Genomic DNA, 22,973 nt, shown 5'->3' with positions numbered 1-22,973 from the left:
CGGAAAGCTAGCTGTATAGCTGTAGGTTTGAATAATGCGTTAATTTTGTCCGATGTTGGACCCATATAAGCAGATGTTATGTATTTTATTTTCTTTCTACATATTGTTTCTTTGATTATTCGTATTCCGCTGTGTCTGTAGTGAATGGGAAGAAATAAAAATTAAGGTCATACAGCAGTGACTTTGGAAACTCGTTATAAATATATTACTCGTTGACCTATACTACGCTGCAGGCCCTATGGAACATAATCTGTGTTCTGCTTTGATACAACACATAGCAAATAGGCTCCTCATGTTCTGAAATTCCACTACAAATGGGAACAGTTACATGCCATCAGTAGTAACACGGAGGAGACCCTGAATACGCGAAGGGCATGTTTCACTGGACACTGTCTGTCGTCACGTTCTGTTGCAAATTGTTCAGTCGTTTTTATCGCCGCACAGTTCCAAATATGCCCGAAATGAACGACTGCTGGTTAGGCTCCACTCGTTGGCGATCTGACTCATTATTACAGAAATTAAATAAACTTCCCTTCCTTATCCTTAATCCTTATCTATTAAAAAAACTACACATTGACCTTGCCAAAAGCCGAGAAGCGATTGTTCTTGGTGTTGTAGCTCTCTGGGGCACATTGTGATGCTCTCTGGGGCACCCTGTGATGCTAAATGCTTATTAATATTTGTTCATATGGGCGAAAATCTGGTCTCGACATTGTTGTAGCAGGTTGCCTATCTGGCGCGCCAGGCCGGCTCTAGTTTTAACAAGACGGCCGGAGCACTAAAATCAAAACTTCCGGTCAGCGCCCTTTCGCTTTCGCTGCCACTGCACCGCAGCTCGGAAGTTGTGGTTTGATAACTGGCAGTTATATAAGAAATGAATCTGGAAAGACAGCGTCAGTCGTCGAGCAGCCGCACGAGCAGCAGCATCGAAATAGATTAGTTATGCCGCGTTATTTTAGGACGAATTTTTCACTGCATCACTGGAGGAATCATCTCATTTGGATTGTTTATCTGACATGCTCCCTTCAAAAACATTCAATGAGTTCGAGTCTTCACCATAGAAACTCCCGTGTGTCTCATTTCTCATCTCATTGTCCTCTAATCGTATTAGAATGACACAAATTAGCTAGAATTATTTGTAAATTTTAAAATTAAATTGAACGAGAAGAACCAATTGGTTTCATAACAAAATCAAATACTCCAAAAAGTAATATATTCTCCTAGCATGCAGATGACATCACCAAAAACCGTAGCGCCCTTGTACACGGCACAATTCACAATTTTCTTGTACTGATACGTATGCTTATTTACAAGTTCATCCACACGCAGAGACTTTGCATCTCACCGCCCAGTACACCACATACACATTGTAACGTTTTTGCAATTTAGTACAACACTCTAGCTGTTTCTCGCATCCTAGCTTCCAAAGTCTCCTGTCTTTGCAATGTCCCACCTGTATATTACTCACTGACCTAACTCTTCTGACTCACTCTTCTCACATTGTTTTCGGGCGTCCTCTTCTTCACTAGAAGAGGCCATTCGTCCTCGCCCAAACGGGAGAGAAGCCCATACTATCACACTCGATCTGCTTCAATTGTGTCCACTATAATGGTGCCCTGCTTCATGCTCCCACTCATTTCCCATGTTTCTGCACGTTATACAATAATTTTAAATATCCTAATTTTCGTTTCTGATCTAACAGATGTTTTACATATTTGGTTGCTTATCTATCTTCGCCAATGCGATTCTTAATTTCGTTTTTGCAGGATCCATCTTTGCTAGTAATGCCTCCTAAATATATAAGAGTCCACAGACTTTAGTATCTCAGAATATAGCGTCATATCTCGACCTACTCCTCCTATAACCAAATAATCCGTTTTCTCTGAATTACAGGTTAAATCCTATTTCCGATATTCTCTGTGTAACTTTCTAACCATGTAGCCTAATTCTTATCACCCACATTCTCTGCAAAATATAAAGTGAATAGCTTGTCGTCATTTACGCACTCATACTTGCCATGACAGGAACGTTTCCATAACTTTAAGACAGCATTCAAGTAAATTTTAAATAATGTAGGTGTTATCGTCCATCCTTGCCATAACCCTTCGTCGCTGCAATCTCTCCAGATATTTTTTCTACCTACTTTCATTCTACAAGTTGTGCCACTAGATGAAGCTCTAACAGCTTGAACATATAAACGACTAACTGCATTCTCTAACACTGCATCCCACAATTACAAGTGTGGAACCATTACTTATGTTCTATGAAAAGTTACAAATTTTACAAGCTCATACTCGGGATTGGGAGCAACGTAATTCCCTGGTAATCTTATTCACAACGATACCATAACTTAATCGAATTTTAGTAATTTTTTATATTTGTGATACGTGAAGTTCGGAACTAAAAATTTCGATCACACAAAACAGATCCATGGACATCTCAAAAATTCTCGAGGAAATCAACTCTGAAGTTTTTCAAGCGTCTTTAACATAGTAAAGTAAGGCCGATTTCTCGACAGGCAGTGCAGCTGTGCGGTAGAATAATTGCCCGTCGAATGAGTGTCCTCAGTTTGTTTCCTGGACGATGCAAATTTTTAAACAAAAATGCCTGTTCTACGAGCATTTCCGTGAAACGTCGACACTGGCAATCGCTAGATGCCTGGTTCGCGTTTCAGTTTAATGGTTCTTTTTCCATTTTTCCCGTTCAGTTCGAACACATACGTCATTTAAGTATAAAAACCATCAACTATACTCTAATTAACACACATCTAAGTTCAAAAATGGTTCAAATGGCTCTGAGCACTATGGGACTCAACTGCTGTGGTCATAAGTCCCCTAGAACTTAGAACTACTTAAACCTAACTAACCTAAGGACATCACACACATCCATGCCCGAGGCAGGATTCGAACCTGCGACCGCAGCGGTCGTGCGGTTCCAGACTGAAGCGCCTTTAACCGCGCGGCCACTCCGGCCGGCCCCACACATCTAAGTGTTATTTTTATGAAAGATGCACATCTTATTATTTCTAATCACATATCACGCACAAAAAACTAGTTTTCATTACAAATATTCAGTCTTAATTGCCGATCTTTTATAAAAGATTGTTAACAAAGATTCTTTAAATTAAAAAAAAAAAAAATACAAATGATATTTTCCGCATATGTGTATTTTACTCGTCTTGGAAACGATCGCAGAACAAGCACATCTGTTTAAAAATTTACACTGATCAACTGTTAATGAAGGCACGAGCATACGGAATAGGTTCCCATATATGTGAGTGGCTCGAAAACTTCTTAAATAATGGTACCTATTATGTTGTCCTCGATGGAGACTATTCGTCAGAGACAAGGGTATCGCCAGGAGCGCCCCAGGGAAGTGTTATACGACCGCTATTATTTTTTCTATATACACAAATAGTGTGGTGGACAGGGTGGCCTGGGGGGGGGGGGGGGGAGGGGCAATCAACGGTTTTTGTTGATGTTGCTGTGGTGTACAGGAAGAGTCGAAGATGAGTAACTGAAGGCTGATAGAAGATGACTTAGTCGAAATTTCTAGTTGCTGTGATGAATGGCAGCTGGTCCTAAATGTAGAAAAATATGAGTTAATTCGGATAAGTGGCGAAAAAACCCGTAATGTTCGGATGTAGCATTAGTAGTGCCATGCTTGACGCAGTCATATTGTTTAAATAATCGTTTAAATATCTGGGCGTAACGTTGGGAAACGATGTGAAACGGAGAGCGCGTATGAGGATTGTGGTAGAGAAGGTGAATGGTCGAGTTTGGTTTATTGGGAGAGTTTTAGGAATGATACTAAAATGTAGACTTTCACGGCCGGAAATATCATGTCCATTATAATTATCCGGGCTGTTATGCCGTGGTCGGTTGATGAATTCTGTGTCGATTCAGAATTCATCAACCGACCACGGCATAACAGCCCGGATAATTATAATGGACAAGTTTTAGGAATGTATGGTTCGTCTGTAAAGGAGACTGATAGTGCGACCTCCTCTTGAGTACTGCTACAGTGTTTGGTATTCGAACCAGGACGGATTGCAGGAAGACGTGGAAGCAATTCAGAGACGGGCTGCTAGATTTATTATCTGTTGGTTCGAACAACATGAAAGTGTTACGGAGGTGTTTCGTGAACTCAGATGGAAATCCCTCGAGGGAAGGTGACGTTCTTTTCGAGGAACACTATAGAGAAAATTTAGGGAACCAGCGTTTGAAGCTGACTGCAGAATGATTCTATTGTCACCAACATGCATTTCGCTTACGGTCAACGACGATACGAGACATTAGGGCTCATGCGGTGGCATACAGATAGACGTTTTTCCCTCGCTCTGTTTGCGTTTGGAACAAGAAAGGAAACGGCTAGTAGTGGTATGGGGTTACCTCCACCACGCACCGCACGGTGACTCGCGAAGTATCTATGTAGATTAGTTCGAAATCATGGCGTCCACTTAGCAAGCAAGCAATCTACCGCAGAACCACAATGCGTGTCGAAAAATCGACATTACTTCAAAGTGTTAAAGACGGTTGGAAAATTTCAAAGTTGATTTTCTCGAGAATTTTCGAGAGTTGTATTGTTCTGCTTCGTGTGACAGAAATTTGATTTCTGAACTTCACCCACAAATATAAAAAATTACACAATTCTGCTTGTCGTGTGATCTTCTTGTCAGCCTCAGTAGTACTAGATGTCAGCATGTCCCTGATCGAACTTAATCCTCTATACCACTATTAGCTCGTCATCTGTATTGCAGACCGTTTGACACCAATATGCTGTTTTGTTTCACTAAAATACAGTATTAGAGAAGTGCAAGGTGAAATGAATTATAATTCCATAAAGTCAATAACACTCGCGTGAAAATTAAAAGCCGGCCGGCGCTGCTTCCCGCTTCAATTGAGTGTTTAGTTCACGGCAAGACCGAGAAAGCGCGCTGGCTCCGTCCTTGCTACTGCTTCCACCTGGCGCCGGTTGCCGGAACTGCGAGCAGTGATGAAGCAGCCGCGGCGGGAACTTTGTGAGGTCGACCTGAAGTACGTATTCGACAACCAGCCGCAACAGCATTCATCCGCGCGGAAGACAACTTTGGATAGCTTGTTACGGCGCATCATATGAATCTTTAAACTGCATGCATAATTTCCGAAAGCATGTCTCTTACGCCGCTAATTTGGCTGAAAAATTTAACGAGTTTACAAGGCGACTCGGGAACTTGGGTGGTTTACAGCAGAGTTGGTGAACTGAATCGCGCAAGGTTTGCACAAGGTACGCCATTAACAGCGGCAGTACGGTGTTTGAATAATAATACCACTTCGAAGGTGACGCTCAATACATAAGCAGTCTGTTTAGATGGAAGCATTTCAGTAGCTATCACAAAAGGCAGTAAAGGTAGCGAATCACGAGCTGCAAATCCCTCCAGGACGACGACATGAAACATTTGTTCATCAAACGCGCAGCCAGAGCGACTCACCCACATTTTATAAACAAAGAATATGATGTCAACACGTAATTAATTTATTGGTCCTGATTACATGAAGAGGTATCTTTAGATTTTGAATCTCCCGTTACACCCCAACTGGCATTCAAACTTTCCCTTTTCAAATGTCCTCTATAGTAATTCCTAGACATCGTGAATTTTCTCTTAGTTCGTAAAAAACGTAGGGAAACATTCATCTCTCCTCATTTTATGCTGACGTATATGCCTAAAAATGTTGAAATGCCAAAGGTATTTTAAAAGCTGTAGTCATCTTTGACGAGTTAAGGTGGTTCCGTATTAATTAGCAGAAAAAATAAAAGTGTTATTAAGAGCAGAAAGATCACGCGTATAGAGGGTCACCAGAGGTGTTGTTGTAGGGTGAAATTTTTTCAGTTAAAACTGAAAAGAAAGAAGTGTTGGGATGAAAAGTAATTCCTGTTGAAGATTATTTACAGTGAACTTTAAATTAAAAACAGGTTATGTTAATTGTGATTTCTGATGGTTTCTACTGGCATTCTGACCAGGAAAACATGATTTTATGTGATTTTTGACATCACGTTTAGTATAGTAATGAAAAAATGATATTTAATCGGACGGAGCACTAATTTCGAGGTGGTTTAAACCACTGGTTCACAACCTTGGCGTTACAGTTGCTTGGAATGAAAAGGGGGTGCTTAGGTGAGGGGTGGCGGATGCTGGTGTCCCGTGTTCGATTTGATAATTGTTCTTTTAATTACTAACATAAAAAATACGCAAATTTAATTTCTAAATTTTGGTACAATAATATATCATAAATGAAAGCAATATTGTTGATTAAAATAATATTTCGATGCCACTTAGCTTAAACGGGGTTACGACATTGCTATATTACAACATTTCTCTGGAATTTTCAGTTTTCCAGACTGACATTCAAAATTTTGCGAAATCACCTTTTGCTGTAAGTGAAAAAAAGAGTTTTACCTTGCTAGTCTTCAAGGTACGAAATTCTTCAGTTGCAACGTCACTTATTAGTGACTGTTACAAGTTCAGCTAGAATTGAAAATAATATGTACACACGAAATTGATGATACGAGTATTTTAGTTGTCTCTAGAAGTAGCGTTCAGTCGTTACACTTTGTAACATAGCAGCTGCAGTTAATGATTTAAATAGTGAAATTCTAAGAATTTATTGAATTTATTCTCATATTCAAGTGCAGCTGTTTACATTGGTATGGTATGAGATACGTGTGCGTGCGTGCGCTCGTGTGTGTGTGTGTGTGTGTGTGTGTGTGTGTGTGTGTGTGTATGTTATTTTGGTTCTCCTTGCCTGCAGTCGTCTTTTTATGGTTTTAAGGTACCGTTCCTCCTCCATTGCGCAGAAATTCACACAGTCACAAGCCATCACTCACACTGTTTGTTTACATGAAATTAAATATGGCAGAGTGCTGACATTTCATCGCGGCAGTCGGCCGCTGTGTAAACAGACGAATACTTGGACGACCAGAGGGGAGAGGCGAACGAACAAGCTTCATCTCCCTCTCGCAGGGATGTCAGCCTACATCTGCGTTTCTTGCTCCTGCCAAAGCAGAAGTGACATAATTCTCATACGGATCGTCGATCCCTTCTGGTGTTGTGAATCTCGACCAAGATTAGTATCTTCACTTATTTCAAAATAAGAAAAACAAGCAACATGCAACGCACGACTCAAAGCAAAGCTGAATACACAAGGCTTTCGCTAAAGGCTATAGCGCAGTTGTTTGTTGAGGCTGCCAGTGTCTTAAGCGTAGTAATTCAGGCCCGACCTTTGCTGTATCTTAAGCAACCACAGATCAAAACTGCCCCTCCCAACTAAAACTGCCACTGTAAAGTGTGGGCGTACCGTATGTGAGAGAAAAACAGCTGAAATTACGCTGAGAAAAGGTATGGGGTGCTTGAAGATGAAGGGAAGGTGAGACGTGTTGACAGACGTGTTGTGAGGATGGGTGAGACAATTAGGACTCAAGCTGACCGCATGTGCAGATGTCTAGCTGTTAGAGGAGATGTGGGAACTGTAATGAGCTGTTATACGGTACAAGAGGTAATCAGATACGGAACTGAGGCGGAGTGTATATCATCCAGAAATTGGACGGAGTGAAAAAACTTGGAGGGAGCCGAAGTGCACACTACATTGGCACTGGTAAGCATGGCACGGACGAAAACTGTAGCTGACGTTATACTAATCGAACTGTGGACTGCTAAAAATTTCAGAGAGAGATTACATGGATCTCTCGGCTGTGTCCTTAACTCTGTTAAGAAAATAAAAATTCATTCTATGACCAACCAACTTTTTCTGCGTAGAGTCTCAAGAAAATGCTGAAGATTTACAACTGTTTCTCCCACACAAAAAATGACGGGGTTATGAGGAGGAAAGTTTTTCTGTCGTTTCTACGAATTTTCTGACACACTAGGCGAGTTCTTTCGTCGATTAACCCAAGCCTTTTTGATGCAATCGATATACAGAGACTTAACTTTGCATGTCTTGCAGATATATTTGACTATGAGATCAACGCTAAGCTTCAAGAGAATGAGATGGATTTATCTGAAGCTAAGTATAATATTTACATTCATTGCGTAACTGAACCATCACACTAGTCACTTGGGTAGACACGAATTCGGTCACTTTCGAAACTTCTTGAAATTGCACGTAAAGACAGTGTACGTGGGCTGCTTCTGTGTTGGCAGCGCTGTGTAGCGCTTTGCGTTGGATCTCTGAATGCGCTTTCTTTGTAAGAGACTCTGTGGGTGGTCGGACTCGTTGTTGGAAGGTAATCACAGTTGGTGGTGAACAGCCAGCAGTGATGGATGTTAGATGTGAGACGTTAGCATTGATGGAGGTTAGAGGTCTGAAATGTTAGCGTAGGCTAACGATATGTGCATGTTCGACTTGGAGATTGAATATTATTCATGATTATATATCTTAGTACTGGATGTCAATGACGATTTATATTCGTGTTTGAACATCATTAAGGTAAAAAACACATAATTTGGTTTGCATCAAAATCTTTCCTTTGCTAACCACATGCCTATTAGTAGTTAATGGCTTTAGTAGTTAGAATCCTTTATTTAGCTGGCAGTATTGACTCTCGCTGTATTGCAGTAGTTCGCATAATGAAGATTTTTGTGAGGTAAGTGCTTGATGAAATGTCTAGGTTATTGTTAAGATTTCTTTTTAGTCAGGGCCATTCTTTTGAATTAATTATTTGAAGTCTAGTTGTAATTTTTTTTTGAGCAGTCAGATTGCGTTGCGCTAGAATATTCTGGGTCAGTGTTGACGTGATAACAAAAAGTAAAGAGAAAGTAGGCTCAGTACGTTCAGTTTTACTCAGCTGTTTCAGAATCAAATAACGTAGAAGTTTCATCTTCTCAGTCATTAATCAATTTAAGTACAGATTCAAACATTTAAATAAAGAAGTTTCAGCAGACACAAACTTCCAGACTTACATTAGGTGGTTTTTGCTTACACGTGAAAACAAGCTATGAAAGCTAAATTTCTTGGTCTTTGTATGCTAGACATAGCAACTTTGGAACTTACTCCGTTTTCTGTAGATGCAGGGGAATTTCATCGTTAAAGACACCTTTACCTGAAAATTCACTTAACTGGAATAGCTGTCATCAATCTATAGCTTCGTTTGAAGGCCACAAAATTTTCCTAAACATGAACCAATTCGAGGTGCTTTGCCGTGGCCTTCCTCCGACATTCGGACAGACTTCTGCAATTAGTTATACTGCTGCTTAACATGGACTTCGAACAACAGAAATCATTACAAGCATTATTTTCGAAACGCTTTGAGGACACTGCCAATCTTACACCGGTTTTCGACCTGTTCTTGAGACCGTTTACCGTTTCAGCTGAAAGCCCCTGTGCATGTGCAGATTAACTCAGTGATCTGCAATGTAATTCCTGTTTTACAGACAAATCCTTTTACGATAAAATTGTCCAGGACGCGTAGATTGTTCTCGTTACATAGTTTACACATCTCCATACTGAGGTTGCAAACGTGCCACAATGCTTCCATCAACGTAATGTGTGTGAAAGATCTTGTTTTAGATTATGGAACTAAATAACCCACTATTATGTGACAATCTGAGTGTGAAAATCTGTGAAATTATGCGCTTCTGTCTGCATGCTGACAATTTGTACTAATTAAAAATTATATTCCACGGCGTGTCCCAGTTCCGTTAGGACTACCTGAGTGAAATTAAAATTGCAATGCTATTTCGTGACGAGATGCGGCGTTACATTCCTTGAAGTTTCGAACACAGCTGAGTAGAAGGTCAAAGCGATTGCAGGCATCCTGGCAGCGAATGTGACAGTACGTGTCTGACGGTCGTCAGAAAATGACAGTGGAGCAGCGAGGCAACGTCACGTTTTTTGAGTCCTCCAGCGTTTGTGGGCGAGCAGTCGTCGAATTCGACCTGACTGAGACGGAGGTTGCCCGTTGCTCCTCCATGACGAACCTCCATGATGACGTTTTAGGCTACAAAGCGAAGAGTGGACACGGACTTTTGGTCAGCGAATGGATCACAGTCCTTGATCACCCATCGTATTTGCCGGACTTCTAGTTGTTCTCCAAACTGAAGTTTGCGGGGAAAGAATAGCGTTATGACGCAATTAACGGCATTCAAGAAAATTATACTGCAGTACTAAATGGAACTCCAAAAAAAGGACTACAGTGACTGCTTCAAATGATTTCAGCTGTGTTTTGATTCAGGGGGAGACTATTTTGAATAAAACAGTGATCTTGTGAACATACTACATGTCTTTTTTTTTCGTAGCCACAGCCTCAACGAACTAGAACACACCGTGTATGTCTTGTGCACGCCAAAAATAAATTGTACTGAAAATGTTTTGTTTCTGATCTGTGTTGTTGAGACATCGGAAACACAAAATCAAGCCCTGTGCAATGCGACTGCATTACCATTTAAATGTGTTGCGTTCGTAGTTTCCAACTTTTCACTCTTAGTTTGCCGTGGTGGTGGGGGAACTGTGCCTCCATGCTGAGCACTATGGCACTCGTGCCAGCGTACGGATGAGCTGAATTCTTGGCCGCCCCTGGTCTAGGGCAAGCTGTTTCGTGGGCAGACAGCTGACGTGCGTGTAGTCAGCCAGCTGGGCGGTAATTATGTGATTGTACTGACAAGGCCGGCGTGGCCAGGGACTACTTGGCGGGTAGCCAATACTACCTTTGTCCACGTGTGGGAGGCTTGTGCCCTATTGGGCAGCGTTGAAACTGTCTAGTCTAGGGTCATGATTTGTTGTGTGGAACATATGGTCCTAGAAATAAGTAGAAATAGTTCCATCTCACCGAATCTGAAAGTGGTTTTTCTCATTTCGGACTCCCTCTGTCCAAGTACGAGCTCGCCTTTTGTTTGGCTGGAAAGACCCGGACTCATCAGTGTCATAAATTGAACAGATCATTCCGTATAGAGAATGAAAAGTACAAATAAAAACTTCGCTGTTTCTATTGCGAACGTACACTCACAGATTTTTGACAATAAACCAAGTGATGCGCAACTTCTACCGATATCGGAAGAGAGTAGCGACTGGTTTCAGGGCTTACTTACAGATACAACAAATGGCCCTTAAAGAAACAAAATAGACAAATGTAAAAGTACTTTCCGGAATACTCCAAGGAAGTACTATAGGATCGTTACTGTTTACGGTGTATGTAAATGATCAATTAGAAACCGTCGAAGGTTGTCTATAAGAAAATAGCAACGCCAGAAACAGTCTCGATTTACAAATGACCTACACAGTGTTAACGAATGGTGCATGGACTCAAAGTCCACAAACGTAAACAAATGTTACATATTGCAAATACATAGGAAAAGAAATCCACTATTGTACAGCTACGCTGGTCGTGCGGTAGCGTTCTCGCTTCCCACGTCCAGGTTCCCGGGTTCGATTCCCGGCGGGGTCAGGGATTTTCTCTGCCTCGTGATGTCTGGGTGTTGTGTGCTGTCCTTAGGTTAGTTAGGTTTAAGTAGTTCTAAGTTCTAGGGGACTGATGACCATAGATGTTAAGTCCCATAGTGCTCAGAACCATTTGAACAGCTACGCTGCTGATGACAAATTGCTAGGAACAGTATACAGGGTGTAATTTTTAAGCTGACAAACCAGAATAACTCGAAAAATAAGTTCCACAAGAAAAAAAATGTGTAGAATCCTAAGTTGATTATTTTCGAGGGGGACATCTGCTGGTGCTAAAATTTCAAATGGGAACCCCCATTTTTTATTGCAGTGTCAGATTCTACATAAAAAAACTACGTGCGTTTTGTCTTAAACATTCGTTTTGATTCTTGGTAGTTGGCGCTGTAATTCAAGAAAATCCATGTTCTCATTTTTGCGTGGAAAATGGTTACGGATAAATAAAAAGTACTTATTACTTCGTAAATTTTGATTCGCTAAAACTAAAACTCTCCCTCTCTCCCCATAGGGGGGATTTGACGGAGAGGAATCAGCGTTTTACAAATGTTGACTTATCCGAATCTGCGGAAAAAATTAATATTTGGGTCAACATTTGTAAAACTCTCAATTCCCCTCTCTCAAATCCCACCCTATGGGGAGAGAGGGAGAGTTTTAGTTTTAGCGAATCAAAATTTACGAAGTAAATAAATATTTTTTATTTATCCGTAACCATTTTCCATGCAAAAATGGGAACATGGATTTTCTTGAATTCCAGCGTCAACTACCAAGAACCAAAACAAATGTTTAAGACAAAATGTACGTAGTTTTTTGTGTAGAATCTGATTCTGCAATAAAAAATGGGGGTTCCAATTTGAAATTTTAAAGTTGCCTCCCACCCCACCGACAGAGGGCTGGGGTGGCGGGCTAATTTTAGCACCAGCAGATGTCCCCCTCGAAAATAATCAACTTTGGATTCTACACATTTCTTGTGTGAAGCTTATTTGTCGAGTTATTCTGGTTTGTCAACTTAAAATTTACACCCTGTATACTGTAAAACATCAAGGAGTAAATATCCAGTGCGGCCTTAAATGGTGAGAAAAGCAGACGTCAGAGTGAAATTCATAGGGAGAGTATTAAGGAAATTTAACTCGTCCGGGAAGGAAGTGGTTTATATGGCGCTTGTTCGACCTATTCTTGAGCACTGTTCATCAATCTGGGATCCTTACTAGGTAGGACTGATAGAAGAGATAGAGAAGATCCAACGAAGAGCGACGCGTTTCGTCACGGAATCGTATAGTCGACGCAAGACCGTTACAGAGATTCTCAACAAACTCCAGCTGCAGATGCTACAAGAGAGGCGTTGTGCATCACGGGAGAGGTTTACTATCGAAATTTTGACAGACTGATTTCCGGGAGGGGTCGGGCAACGTATTACTTCCTCCCACATACATCTCGCGAAATGATCACGACGAGAAAATTTGAGAAATTAAACGTAATAAAGACACTTACCAACAATGGTTTCCACGCGCCATTCGCCAGTGGAGCAAGGAAGAGGGGACCAGTAATTGGTAACAGAACTACTATCCGCCACACACGGTCAGGTGACTTGCGGAGTATTGATGTGGATGTCGTCTCTCTGTGACAGCAACGGTAACACTTTCGACGACAGTGCTGCCACAGCAGCGTTACTAAACACAGCCTTCCGAAATTCCTTCACGAAAGAAGGCGAAGTAAATATTCCAGAATTCGAATCAAGAACAGCCGCAAACATGAGTAACGTAGGAAGAGATATCCTCGTAGAAGTGAAGCAACTTAAATCACTTAACAAAAGCAAGTCTTCCCGTCCAGATTGTATACCAATTAGGTTCCTTTCAGTGTATGCTGATACAATAGCTCCGTACTTAAAAATCACATACAACCGTTTGCTCGACGATAGATCCGTACCCAAAGACTGGAAAGTTTCACAGGTCACACCAATATTCATGAAAGGTAGTAGGAGTAATACACTAAATCACAGACCCATATCATTAACGTCGATATGCAGTAGGATTTTGGAACGTATATTGTATTGGAACATTATGCCTTACCTCTAAGGGAACTGTATTGAGACACAGTCAACACGGATTTAGAAAACATCGTTCTTGTGAAACACAACTAGCTCTTTACTCGCACGAAGTGTTGGGTGCTATTGACGAGGTATTACAAATGGATTCCGTATTCCTGTATTTACGGATGGCTTTTGACACTGTACCACACAAGCGGCTTGTAGTGAAATTCCGTGCTTATGGAATATCGTCTCAGTTATGTGACTGGATTCGTGATTTCCTGTCAGAGAGGTCACAGTTTGTAGTTACTGACGGAAAGTCGTCGAGTAAAACAAGTGATTTCTGGCGTTCCCCAAGGTAGTGTTATAAGCCCTTTGCTGCTTCCTTATCTATATAAACGATTTGGGAGACAATCCGTGCAGCCGTCTTCGATTGTTTGCAGATAGCGCTGTCGTTTATCGGCTAATAAAGTCATCAGAAAATCAAAACAAACTGCAAAGCGATTTAGAAAAAATATGTGAATGGTGCGAAAAATGGCAGTTGACCCTAAATAACGAAAAGTGTGAGGTCATCCACGTGAGTGCTAAAAGGAACTCGTTAAACTTCGGTTACACGACAAATCAGTCTAATCTGAAAGCCGTAAATTCGACTAAATACCTAGGTATTACAATTACGAACAACTTAAATTGGAAGGAATACACAGAAAATTTTGTGGGGAAGGGTAACCAAATATTGCGTTTTATTGGCAGAACACTCAGAAAATGTAATAGATCTACTAAGGTGACTGCCAACACTACGCTTGTCTGTCCTCTTTTAGAATGCTGCTGCGCGGTGTGGGATCCTTACCAGACAGGACTGACGGAGTACATCGAGAAAGTTCAGAGGAAGGCAGAACGTTTTGTATTATCGCGAAATAGGTGACAGAGTGTCACTGAAATTACACAGGATTTGCGGTGGACATAAAACAAAGGCGTTTTTCGTTGCGGCGGAATACACATGTATACGTAGATGTTTGCCAGTAGAGTAGAAAGAGCATCTCCGACACGTTTTCACATTTGGAAGACCCACCTACTCCTCAGATCTTCTACACTTGTTCCGTGAGCCTTACCTGATACGGATCCCAGGCTGAGTAGGTGTACTCAAGCATCGGTGGAACGAGGCTTTTGTGGGTTACTTCTTTCGTGGGTGAGCTGCACATATTTTGTAAAGAGACAGGATAGGGTTCCAAAGGCTAAAGAGGCTCTCATTCTAGCTCGATATACAACTAGAAACGTTTTGTTATTTGGAGATAAGCTGAGGAGTCGCTCACCAGCGTGGTCTGTGTGGCGGTGGTGACCCTGCAGCCGTTGGCGGCGCCGCTGAGCGCCTCCTGGCTGCCGCCGCAGCCCGACAGCAGGAATGGCCGCACCGGCCGCCGGCCCAGTGCTGCGCAGCTGCCCGGCGACAATCTGTAACAGGTAATAGCTACTTGTACGTTTGTTAATACCTACACATCAGACACTCCTGCGTCTAAGGGGGGGGGCACTAGTCTGACGGAGTAAATCATCAACACAAGCTACATTTTTCATATTACAAAAGTGTGTAACACGAAGTATTTGTGTTGTGAACTCAACAAGGTTCTGCAAAAAAGCCTGTTCATGGAACTGCTTCATACTAACTACGCTTCTCAATATATTTGTTGTTGTGATCTTCAGTCCTGAGACTGGTTTGATGCAGCTCTCCATCCTACTCTAACCTGTGCAAGCTTCTTCATCTCCAAGTACCTACTGCAACTTACATCCTTCTGAATCTGCTTCGTGTATTCATCTCTTGGTCTCCCTCTACGATTTTTACCCTCCACGCTGCCCTCCAGTACTAAATTGGTGATCCCTTGACGCCTCAGAATATGCCCCACCAACCGATCCCTTCTCCTAGTCAAGTTGTGCCACAAATTTCTCTTCTCTCCAATTCTGTTCAGTACCTCCTCATTAGTTATGTCCTCTACCCATCTAATCTTCAGCATTCTTCTGTAGCACCACATTTCGAAAGCTTCTATTCTCTTTTTGTCTAAATTATTTATTGTTCACGTTTCTATTCCATACATGGCTACACTCCATACAAATACTTTCAGAAACGGCTTCCTGACACTTAAATCTATACTCGATGTTAACAAATTTCTCTTCTTCAGAAACGTTTTCCTTGATTCTGTAATAAAATTTGATGTGAACAGTTTATCTGTTTTTCAAACCAACATCTCAATTCATGTAATCCATGTTAGGATTACATTGTAGAGCCAAAGAAACTGGTACACCTGCCTAACATCGTGTAAGGCCCCCGGGAGCACACAGAAGTGCCGCAACACGACGTCGTATGGACTCGACTAATGTCTAAAGCAGTGCTGAAGGGAACTGACACCACGAATCCCGCAGGGCTGTCCATAAATCCGTAAGAGTAAGAGGGGATGGAGATCTCTTCTGAACAGCTCGTTGCAAGGCATCCCAGATAGGCTCACAATGTTCATGTCTGGGGAGTTTGGTGATCAGCGGAAGTCACTCTGTAGCAATTCTGAACGTGTGGAGTGTCGCATTGTCCTGCTTGGATTGCCCAAGTCTGTCGGAATGACAATGGACATGAATGGATGCTTACTTACGTATTACCTGTCAGAGTCGTATCTAGACGTATCAAGAGTCCTATATAACTCCAACTGCACACGCCCCACACCGTTACAAAGCCTCCACCACCTTGAACAGTCCGCTGCTGACATGCAGAGTCCATGACTTCACGGGGTTGTATTTACATCCGTACACGTCCATCCGCTCGATACAATATGAAACGAGACTCGTCCAACCAGGCAACATGCAACATGTTTCCAGTCATCAACAGTCCAATGTCAGTGTTGACGGGCCCAGACGAGGCGTAAAGCTTTGTGTCGTGTAGTCATCAAGGATACACGAGTGGGCCTTCGGCTCCGGAAGCCAATATCGGTGACGTTTCGTTGAATGGTTCGCACGCTAACACTTGTTGGTGGCTCAGCATTGAAATCTGCAGCGATTTGCGGAAGGGCTGCACTTCTGTCATGTTGAACGATTCTCTTCAGTCGTCGCTGCTGCCGTTCTTGCAAGATCTTCTTCCGGCCGCAGCGATGTCCGAGATTTGATGTTTTACAGGATTTCTGGTATTAACGGTACATTCCTGAAATGGTCGTACTGGAAATCCCCACTTCATCGCTATCTCGGAGATGCTCTGTCCCATCGCTCGTGCGCCGACTGTAACACCACGGTGAAACTCACTCAACGTGTCCGCAGCTCGTGGTCGTGCGGTAGCATTCTCGCTTCCCGCGCCCGGGTTCGATTCCCGGCGGCGTTAGGGATTTTTCTCTGCCTCGTGATGACTAGGTATTGTGTGATGTCCTTAGGTTAGTTAGGTTTAAGTACTTCTGAGTTCTAGGGGACTGATGACCATAGATATAAGTCCCATAGTGCTCAGAGCCAACTGAACCATTTTTTTGAAACTCACTTAAATGTTGACTACTTGCCATTGTAGCAGCAGTAACAGATCTAACAACTGCGCCAGACACTTGTTGTCTTATATAGGCATTTCCGACCTTAGCGCCGTATTCTGCCTTTTTACATATATCTGTATTTGAGTACGCATGCTTGTACCACCTTCTTTGGCGCTTCATTGCAAGAACAATCTGCATAAAAATTTAAAGTCACTTACTTTCTTTCAGAGAGGTGTCCATTATATAGGAATACACATTTTCAGTAACTTGGTAGCAGCCATAAAAAGCTTACCTACTAATAAAATTCACTTTCATTGTAGCCTAAAAGATTCATTGGTGGTCGACTCCTTCTATCCCACTGACGAATTTCTTAGTAGAATCAAATGATGTGTAACTAATTGACAACATTAAATGACGTGACTGTTATGCAAATTCTGACTTCTACACATATTTACTGCATAATAATAATAATAATAATACACTGCCGGAAAAAACTAGTACACCTGGAAAGACGACGTCGAGTTTGATCTGATGACGGCATATGGCGCCTGGAATATACTAGATGTACTCATAATGGTTTCAACGTCGTCCACCAACAGACAGTGTAGTGGCACAACACAAACCGCTATATGTTGAAAGGGTACAGTACCGCCCAACACTGAAAATAGGTACGAAATTCTTGTCAGAACAACACATTTTTTGTGTAAAAGTAACTCAATTTCAATTAATACAGCGAAGCCGGATACCAGTGTGGGAAAGAATGACAATTTATTTATTTAATTGATCACATGTGCACTCCCTCAAAATAAATCCCTACATCCAGTTTGGTGAGATCTGTGAAAGGAATGAATGTATGGTCGTCTGCTAACCACAGATAGTGAATCGGAATATATGATCATCTTTGAGTCGATCCTTTGGCTACCTTTGGTGAGACCAAAGAGATGGAAGTTACCAGAGCTTTGAGCGTCTGAAATGTGGCTGACCAATAAGGTAGCAAGGTGCTTCTCCCACTTCGAGAGAGGTGCGAGAGAACCAGAATACGGCCATGTTTCAGCACTCTGCCGCTGAACCTTCTGCTGTAAAGACCTGTTTTTTTGTTGTGCTCCGGAATGAAAGAGTGGAGGCATGGTATGGATGTGGAATATTTAAGAGTAGTTAGAATTAATAATTTCTCTTTCACAGGACCTTTTGGGGGGAAAATTACAAAGTGAGGCAGGTAATTTTAAGGGGATTGTAGTAAACCAACGGTCACAAAGAGCCCACGTGTAGATATAAGTTGAGATACTTCCGTGAGCTTAAGCTGAAATATTTAAGAATTAATAGCGTGTGTACAATAAGCTGAAATATTTAAGAATTAATAGCGTGTGTACAATAAGCTGAAATATTTAAGAAATAGTGTGTGTATCATAAGTTGAAGTATTTAAGAAATATCATTCCGTGTGACGCTGAATTTAAACTCTGAGAGAGAATCAAGGTGAGTCGGCCGTTTTTCCAGCAACGCCACATGGCTTGCATTGCACAGGAAGACGTGCGTTTATCTCCAGAGTTCACATTAGGAAAGTAGAAATTACAAAGTGGGGCAGTGTCGTGTGAAACTGGGATAAATATTGATTGAAGTGGGAAAGCGGAAAGTGATGAAGTTGTAACCGTTCTTTGTGTAATATTTCATATTGTTGTGTTGTGTATGTCTTGTAATTTGGGTATGTGTGTTTTGCATGGGAGTAGCAAGGTAGTTTCGAAAGATTTGTGGGTATGCCTGTTCCTTCTGTATCGCTCGATCTGGAGGAAAGTTTCGTGAGGATTATTGTGAGAGGCGAAGTGTGAGGTATAATAAAAGATCCACCATCCGATCCAGGGAGTGCACTGTTGCGGTAAATAGATTACGAGACCATAGTATTGAGATTCACTAACGTAAAGCCATGCCCACTGGGCGGAATTTCTCATGTGATTTTGTTGTAGGTTGTAGAATTTGTGTGTTTAGGAATAAATCAAATAGTGAAAAGAAAGAGATTGGTGGCCTTTTTCATTAAATTGTATGTTATCGTAATGTCCCGAATTTATATAAAAGCCGTTAAATCTAAGACAAAAGGTAAATGTGGTATTGCCAGTGCGTAGTGTACAGTCAGAGTTCTATAAATCACTGATAGTCAGATGCGTGTTTCCGTTGCGTATTATTCATACAGGAGGATAATTTGTAACTAAATAGTAAGATACGAGAATTCATGTTGCTCGATAAATTAAGGAAGATTCCACTCGCTTGGCAAACCACACATCTTGCAGGCCTGACTGCATGATGCCACAGTATGAGAAAGGCAAGTGGGTGCCTCTCATAATTTCGACCCTGCCAGGATTCCGTTTTTTTTTTGCCACGATAATTTTGTTACCTGGGTATTTAATTTGTTGCCAGGATTCCATTTTTTGCCACGATAATTTTACCTGGATATTTAATTTGTGGCCAGGATTCCGTTTTTTGCCACGATAATTTTGTTACCAGGATATTTAATTTGTTGCCAGGATTCCGTTTTTTGCCACGATAATTTTGTTACCTGGATATTTAATTTGTTGCCAGGATTCCTTTGCCAGGATCGTTTTTGTTAGGATATGTTGTTGTTAGGGTTTGCTGTTAAGATTTTTTTTATGGAATGTATTGTGATAGCGTTAAGAAGTAAAATTTTTTCTGTTTGCAAATTCTTTCTGGATTGGTGAGGATCTTTTATTTTATTTTATGTAATTAATTGCTATATCGCACAAGGCTGGAAGATCGTTTCATAATTTTTTTTGCGTAATGTCCGTAGTAACTAGGTCGCAGTCGAAAAGTGTAGCCACCATGGAGAATAGCGATTCTGGGGTGGACGTAGCAGTGCAGCAGGAAGTAGCTGTTGACCATGGGTTAATGAGCGAGAAAGACAAACGCTCCGAAGGGGCTGTATTGTTCAGTGGACCGCTGCAAGGGGAACCTTTATGCGACGGGCTTTGTCCACAAACGCGGGATTTTCCCGACGACGCGGGCTCGGGACTAGGTCAGGTATTCAGTGAAAGTGAAGCTACCCTTAGCGAAGCTACCGTTTCTCAGGCGAACGAGGTGAGCGCGTCGAAAGTAGGAAATAACGATGTGATACTGCAGTTTTTACAAGCGATGAGTAGGGAGACTAACGAAAGATTAGAAGCGATGAGTAGAGATAATAAAGCGATGAATAGGGAGACTAAGGAAAGATTTGAAGCAACTAACGAAAGATTAGAAGCAATCAATAGAGATAATAAGGAGAGAGATAGGGAGAATAAGGAGAGAGATAGGGAGGCTAAGGAGAGAGATAGGGAGACTAAGGAGAGATTGGAAGCAAATAAGGAAAGATTGGAGGCAATTGATAAGGGAAATAAAGAGGCAATGAGGAAACTACACACAGTTATCGATGAGCGTCTGTCCGCAGTTAATAATCGGTTAGATGAGGGGGAGAAGAATCTGGATGCGGTGCAGCAAGAATGTGATGCTGTGAAAGAAAAGGCCAATAATTTGGAGGTACGAATAAGTGCAATAGAAAGCGATATTACAGAACATAGGGGCGTGTGGACGGATGAGCGAATCAAAGAGATAGTGGAGGACTTACTTGCAGATAAACAAGGGGCATTAGACAGCGTGGAAGCTCAAGTCACACGGCAGGAAATGGCGCTAAATAAACACAGGGATGAAGTTGCGGAGGTAGTGGTCAGAATGAATACGATTAGCGCAGATGTAGAAAAGATCAGTATAAGAGGCGAAACAGGCTCTGACAGTACGCAGCGAGAGGTTTATGCCGACCAGGAGGAGATACAATCACTATTACAGTTTAAAGAGGCACAATTAGAAACAAATAGGAAACATAGGGAAGAACTAGCACAGTTGCAATTAGCGTGCAGAAGCGAAGGTGAAACACCACCAGGCAGACTGCGGAGGGAGAGTGAGATAAATTCAAAAATCGAAAATAGGCAGAAAGAGGATGACGAACTCAGAGAGTTAGAAGAACGGTTGTGTCGGATAAAACAGGTGGCAAACCCAACTGGGTATAGCCCAAGGTCGGAAAACATAAATGCGGAAGAAGAATGTAGGAGACACTTCGTGTCGGTACAAACGTACACTTGTTTTCCGGATCCTGATAATTACCAACATCCATGCCTGTGGCTGTCTCAATTTCAAGATTCATTACCTTCATCGTGGGGACCGCTCCTAAAAATGAAGTTTGTGTGTAACCATTTGAGGGACGAGGCTAGAGCGAAAATGCAGGAAGTTATTAAAGACTGTAGTAGCTACCAGATGTTTTGTGACAAATTTTTAAATGAATTCTGGTCGAAAAGTAAGCAGGACCAGGTTAAGCAAAGCATATTGATGATGCCAAATTGTAACGAAGGTGGTATAAGAGATCCAGTGTCGTGTTATCAGGAAATGCTGAGACGAAACAGGTATTTGGATGTGCCATACGAAACTGGGGAGCTCATTAGGATCTGTATAACGAAGTTGCCAGTGAGATTGCGCAGAGATATAGTGATAGCAGGCAGAGGCTTGAACGATTCTGCGTCATTTCAGCACTTATTACAGGAACTGGGTAACGAGAGCAACATTGTGAACGGCGACATGACTCTTAGGTCAGGCAGAGTTGAGGATAGGAACGGTAGAAACTATCAGAATGACAGGAGAGCATGGAATCAGAGGAATGACGGAAATGGAAGATGGCGAGGAAATAGGGGGCAGAATTCATGGGGATATCGACCAGCAAACCGGGAAGATAGAAGATGGGACAGAGATGGAAGAAGGGAAAATGAAAATGATGGGCGAAGAGAGGATAGGCAATTATTGGGTTCACGACAGGACAATCATTGTCACAATGACGGAGGGACAAGAAGGTGACTACTTGATAGACGGGTACAAACCAGGACTATTAATGATGTAAATATTAGGTATATCGATTACGGAAAACTAAGGGAGAATCTGTTAGAGGAGGTAGGAGATGTGGGGAGTGAAGTCCACCCAATAATTAGCGTAGAAATAAATAATATAATCGTACCTTGTGTCATCGACACAGGCAGTGTAATGAGTGTTTTGAGGGAAGATGTGTTCAAGTGTTGTAGCCTTACGAAACCATGGCCAACGTTGCCATTGCAAAGGACAACAGTGAGAGGGGCAATTACAGGAAAGGGAATTGAGGTGAAGTTACAAGCGCAGGTAGACTTCGTGTGCCAGGCGAAGAGGTTTAGTACAGTGTTCATGATTGTGTCATCTCTAACTGTTGAAGGGATATTAGGGGTTAATTTTTTGAACCAATATAAAGCAGTCGTTAACATGAGAAATGGTTCGATGGAGTTGAAACGAGATTCGGAGGAAATTACATTAAGATTCGACGATTGCTTACATGGTAAAGATAACGCACACTTAGCATTATGTCTGGCGGTAAAGTCCGGTAAACAGGCACAGAATACGGGGTTCGAACAAGAGAAGAAGGAAATTCATAAATGTTTGGAGGAGGAGATCAGGGAGAAAATCTGGCATTTACGAGGGACCACGGTCTACGGGGAATTGCAGAAAATTTTATACGAGAATAGAAAGGTATTTAAACATGCTGCGGGTACAATAAGAAATTTTGTGTATAGATTCAAGGTCAAGCCACATAAACAATTTAGGGCCCAAGTGTACCCGATACCTGTTGTGTACAAAGAAAGAGTGGAAGCTGAGATCGAAAACATGCTACAACAAGGGATTATCGAACCAGCATCCAGTCCGTACAACAGTCCTTTAGTTTGTGTTGAAAAAAAGGATGGGTCAATTAGATTAGTTTTGGACGCAAGAAGGATTAATAAGATAATAGAGCCAGAGACAGATCGGCCGCTGACACTTGACGAATTGCTACAAAAGTTCCACGGGATCAGAGTTCTCAGCTCAGTTGATTTGAGAATGAGTTTCTGGCAGGTGGAGTTAGACAGGGGGTGTAGAAAATACACTGCTTTCTTGTGCTACGGGAAATCGTATCAGTTCCGGAAACTACCATTTGGGTTAAATGTATCATCCGCGGCATTTAT

At 41.8% G+C, this 22,973-nt stretch overlaps 1 protein-coding gene across 1 annotated transcript in view; it reads right to left on the bottom strand.

Annotated features, from left to right (window-relative positions):
* Positions 1–22,973, bottom strand: part of LOC124775509 (histone-lysine N-methyltransferase SETD1B) — a 1,200,073-nt gene that overhangs the window by 578,404 nt on the left and 598,696 nt on the right. Inside the window, exon 5 of the mRNA XM_047250341.1 lies at positions 14,757–14,895. Coding sequence (XP_047106297.1) covers positions 14,757–14,895 — 139 coding nt within the window. The remainder of the gene's footprint in view (positions 1–14,756; positions 14,896–22,973) is intronic.

This window comes from Schistocerca piceifrons, chromosome 2 (genome assembly GCF_021461385.2).
Source record: "Schistocerca piceifrons isolate TAMUIC-IGC-003096 chromosome 2, iqSchPice1.1, whole genome shotgun sequence".
NCBI lineage: Eukaryota > Metazoa > Arthropoda > Insecta > Orthoptera > Acrididae > Schistocerca > Schistocerca piceifrons.
Note: the sequence above shows the minus strand (reverse complement) of the source record. Positions and strands in the feature narration are given on the sequence as shown.